This window comes from Berghia stephanieae, chromosome 14 (assembly GCF_034508935.2).
Source record: "Berghia stephanieae isolate SIO BIC M18660-M18661 chromosome 14, UCSD_Bste_1.3, whole genome shotgun sequence".
NCBI lineage: Eukaryota > Metazoa > Mollusca > Gastropoda > Nudibranchia > Aeolidiidae > Berghia > Berghia stephanieae.
In genome coordinates this window covers 7,666,425-7,671,424 of record NC_088373.1, presented here as the reverse complement: position 1 = coordinate 7,671,424, position 5,000 = coordinate 7,666,425, and the positions used below count along the sequence as shown (strand labels likewise).

The window sequence follows — 5,000 nt, the reverse complement described above, 5'->3', positions numbered from 1 at the left end:
CATTCTAATATCATTTGTACATCACCAATTATAAAGAAAATATTTTGTTTTAGCGATAACAATTATACACTGGACAATATTATGTATGGAATATACCTGGTTCTTTTCTGTTTGAGTAGAAAACAAATTTGTGTTGGGTGGGTGTGAAGTTTCAGAGAAAATTCTGAAAATGTCTGGTAAGGAGAGAATTATATAAAACCCGTCCTGGGTCATGTGTTCGAGCTCCTGTGTTTGAGTCTCACATTTCAGTCCTTGAGAAAAGTTCTTTACTCAGAATGTCTCACCATACTCAAGTGTAAAATGGATACCTGGTTGATATCAACATCGTTCTTGTTGAAAATAAATTATACTGGTAACCATAATGGAGAACAGCTGGAAGCATGAAAAAGTGGGGACTGGCTGAGACTAGCTTGTATACATGTGGATGCTCAGAGCAGACGTTGGAGCACATCCTTAGAGAATGCCAGGATGGGCCCAGCTGCACTGACCATGACCTAAGAGTCTGCTCCACAGATGTTGTGGAGTGGGTTCGGTGTTGGAGCGGCAAGCTATGATGTTGATGATGATGATGATGAATGGTAACCAAACGGGCTGCATGTTTCGTCATAGTGCTAATGCTGACTTTGGTAAACGCTTTGAAAGCACATTGAATGACAACAATTAGTGAATATTATTATGTGCTTTTAGAAAGTCCATGGGTTTGTTTGTTTTTTTCCTTTTTCAGTTGCATCCCAGAAAGGTATGTCTTTGGGCCGAGTCAGACACATCGCTGATATCCGTGCTGACGACATGTCCAAAGACAGCCAGGTGGACATTGGTCTGCAGGCAGGAACCAACAAGTGTACGTATTGTCTATGGTTTTTGTTTGTGTTTGTTATATATATATATATATATATATATATATATATATATATATATATATATATATATATATATATATATATATATATATATTCATTTATATATATATATATATATATATATATATATATATATATATATATCGTTATCCAGATACAATGAAAACCTATTAAAACAGAAACAGCAAAATATCAAAATAAGGGGTAAACCAGAAAAGTTTTTAAAAGGTGATTGGATTTCATTTTCGGTTTTAAAAATATGTTCTCGGGTGTCAAACTGTAATCTGTCGGGAAAAATAGATAAAGAAAGTAGACTGAGGTACCAAAAATGTGATTTTAAATCTCTTACTTTTTTTCTTTTTATTTCATAACTTCAAATGTTGTGCTCCATGAAAGTATCTTCTGTCATTAAAATCATGTAATTGACATTTGAACCAATTCCCAGATTTGGGTTCCGTCTGACTCCAGGACCTGTTAATACATTATCTATTTGAGAAATGTGGCCCATCGTCTCAAAACGGTATTAAGTCGGAACGAACCATATTCATAAAAGCCGAATAAAATGTTAAAGTGTTCAAAAATATAAAGTGTTGGCATTAGCACCCTAAAATATGATATCCACTCTCCTCAATAAAAATACAAACTTAACACAAGTCTGATATTTCTGGCTATAATTCAATGTTCAACGTCTTAACCATCACGACTTAATACCGTTTTGAGGCGAAGGGTCACAAATGATGTTATGGGCACTAGGACTTGTTAATACATCTATTTGAGACAATGATTTTATGTGGACCAGAACTTGTTAAGACATCTATTTGAAACAATTATGTTTTTGGAGACTAAAACGTTTTGGTACATATATTTGAGACTGTTATATTATGGGGATTATAGGACATGTTAATAGATATGTTTGAGACAATTATGTTGATGGGACGAGGACTTTTTGATACACATCATATTATGTGGGACAGCAAATAATATTTGTATAGTAAAACAGACACCACTAATCTTTATGACATAAGCTTGTAACATCGTTAAAGTCGGTGTCATTTAGATAGATATTATTTGAAATTGATTGGATGCCTTTTGTTAAATGTTACATTTTACTTTTTCAATTAGTTATTTAAATTGTTATGTTACATGGAATTGGTTTTTGTTTACCTCACAGCAAGTTACAGATCCCAAATTTTGAACGTCTCAACAATTAATTGTTGTTTTTTTGAGGGTTTTTTGTTTTGTTTTGTTTTTTGTACTAATTTGACAATAATTGGATACTATCTTTTTAAGGGAATACAATTTTAATGATTCAGTGTGATCAGTAAAAGAGATCGTGACAGAAATTTAGGATATTTTGATACAGCCTAAAAACTATTGGCTCTGATTAAAGTGGTAATTCTATAACTATTGTTGTATTCTCTAATTTCTCGGACGTATAAGTAAAATTATCACGTTTAACATTACAATGTACCACCGTTGAGACGACCCCTTTTGAAACGTATCAAAGTTCTTGCTGTGGGGTAGTTTTTGTATAAATGCCATCATGCTTGTGTAATCCCCAGTTGCCTCCCAGAAGGGTATGTCCATGGGAGCCGTGAGGCACGTCGCCGATATTCGTGCTGATGACATGTCCAGCGAGGGCCAAGGCGTCATTGGACTGCAGTCGGGGACCAACAAGTGTAGGTTCCAATCCATCGACCATATCATTGCACTTAAGTCCACCAACCCCGACGTGCAGACTACTTACAACCTCCTCCGTTTATTTTATCCAATTAATATTTCATTTTTTGTTCGTAATTTTAATCCAGCTTTATTATATTTTCTTCTGCATTTTTTTAGTTGCTTCTCAAAAAGGAATGTTGGCAATGGGAGCTGTCAGACACGTGTCTGACATTAAAGCTGATGATATAAACAAAGACAGTCACGCCGAGATTGGACTCCAGGCTGGAACCAATAAGTGTAACAAGGACATTTTCTTCTGTCTATTCTTCACACACCTCCTCCCCCACCCTACACCCTACCTTACTCCTTCTCTTGTTTTTATTACAAAAGTCTACCGTGACTGCTAAGTTAATTAATTACAAGTCCTATATTTCTTTCCAAATGATTGAATAGAAAATAGAACTCACTCTCTCACAAACTATCTATCTACTAAAAAGTGGGATTTTTTGTCACCTTAAGCATGAAGATCTCGACTACTTTTACTTTCGATTCATTTCACTTTTTAAAAAAGTTCAATGAACCGAAGTTTGATTCAAGGAAACACTTGTAGAACGTTTTGGCAGTTAAAACCAAATTAGCGAGTTTTGCTTAAATTGACGACTAGCCCAGTTTTTGGGTCTCCAAATTTCTTCCTTTGATTAGACAAAGTTTATTAGTGCTTCAAGCCAAACAGAATCTTCTATATACCTGTCGCGCTGGTAAAAATGCCCTTCTTTTAACATTTTTCGAAGGTGCTACAATACCATGTTCCCTTGTTATTTTCTTTTCATATTCTCTGAGTAATAAAGTATCTTTCCTCTCTAACGCAGATGCACTGTAGATATATTTTGTGGTTGATTAGAAAACGCGCATTCTAGATAATAGTGGCCTTTTTTACATCTCAAACTACAAACAATAGAATATGAAAGATTTGTCATTTTTAGCTGACTCTTTTTACGAGTTTGAGACCAGCGATCAAATTGTTATGTAATTCTTGATTTAAAAGTTGCAGCTTAAGTAAAAACCACAATTATTAGCCCAATAAATTTTGGTCAAGGCATCACCTCAGTTATTTGATTTACTTCCAGCCACATCTCAAATGACTATTATTTCATTATATTGTCTTTTAAAGGAGACGAAAAGTTTAATTTTAATGTGCTTCATGTCTGTTATTGTAAAAAGCTATCAAATTGCTGGTGGATACATATCGGGTAAAAATAAAATTGATATAGCCAAAGATAATCTGCATATTTCTGAAGGAAAGAAAGTCAGACAAAAAATAACTAAGCACATCCAGTAAAGAATAAAAATTGCCATAAATCTACAAATTGTGACAAATTATCTCTAAAGGTTTTATGTCGGGATATCTTAGGTGAAAAAAAAATTGAATTTATTGACAAAAACATGAAACTTGGAGTTTGTTTCTATTTGTTATGTCAGAGAATGAAGACAATTTCTCACAATGCAAAAGCTCAAAAATTGGTTTTTACTATCAATATCATTCTAAAGTCACTTTTCGGGGTTCAATTCATCCCGACTTAATACCGTTTCGAGACGAAGGGTCACAATTATCCTCTGACTTAATGATGAAGAGACCATTGATTACGACGGGAAATTGGTAGATAGAAATTATCACCTAGATATGTCATAAAAGTAAATATCTAAGCACAATTTTCATATTATTGTGTCCAGCCAAATTGCTGACTTTTCACGCGAATTGAATCCACGATATCACTAGAGTGATAGAATTTCGGAAAATGTTCCTCCCAGACATTGTCTAGCTGTTGTGTGGTCTAACACTTGCTTTTTATTCTAACACAATGTTGTTGTTTTTCTTTTCTTCTAAAAATGTATTATTATTCGTTTTCCATCACATTTTGTTAACCAAAGTAATATATATATTATATATTATTATATATATATATATATATATATATATATATATATATATATATATATATATATATATATATATATATATATGAGTGTTGGTGGATACTTGTAAGTACGAGAGTGTTCGATAACGTTGGTTGGAGCTTCGTGAGTGACTCCATTTATAATTTTTCACTGTTTCAGTTTTGGATTGGATTGCACTTTAGGACAAAAAATATAAGTTACAAAATCTTCTCCTTATCCTCATTTAAGATAGCCCTTCATGATTTGGTATTTACTACAGTCATGCGTCTTGTCTTTTAATCTCTATCACGTTATATTTATTAAAACAAGTTAAATATGTCACATAATGTGAAAATAGATCAGTTATAACATCTGCTTTAAAGGCATAACTTCTAATGTATTATAAATGGTTTTCTCCTACAGTTTTTTCTTAACTAATACTATATTTTAAAAATTAGAAGTCTTTCAGAGCCGGAGTTTATCCCGGTTTCTATAGCGTGAAACGGACAATAGCAATTGCTTTCTATCATTTGGTCTAGTCTC

The 5,000-nt window shown here is 33.2% G+C and overlaps 1 protein-coding gene across 4 annotated transcripts in view; it reads left to right on the top strand.

Annotated features, from left to right (window-relative positions):
* LOC144959962 (uncharacterized) overlaps nt 1-5,000 on the top strand; it is a 75,251-nt gene that overhangs the window by 53,306 nt on the left and 16,945 nt on the right. For 2 of the 4 annotated variants that reach the window (XM_078892842.1, XM_078892840.1), the window contains exons 7-8: nt 725-841; nt 2,423-2,539. In XM_078892842.1, the coding sequence (XP_078748968.1) occupies nt 725-841; nt 2,423-2,539 (234 nt within the window). Of the gene's footprint in view, nt 1-724; nt 842-2,422; nt 2,540-2,699; nt 2,820-5,000 lie in introns of all 4 variants that reach the window. The other 2 variants (XM_078892839.1, XM_078892841.1) reach the window with 1 other exon arrangement.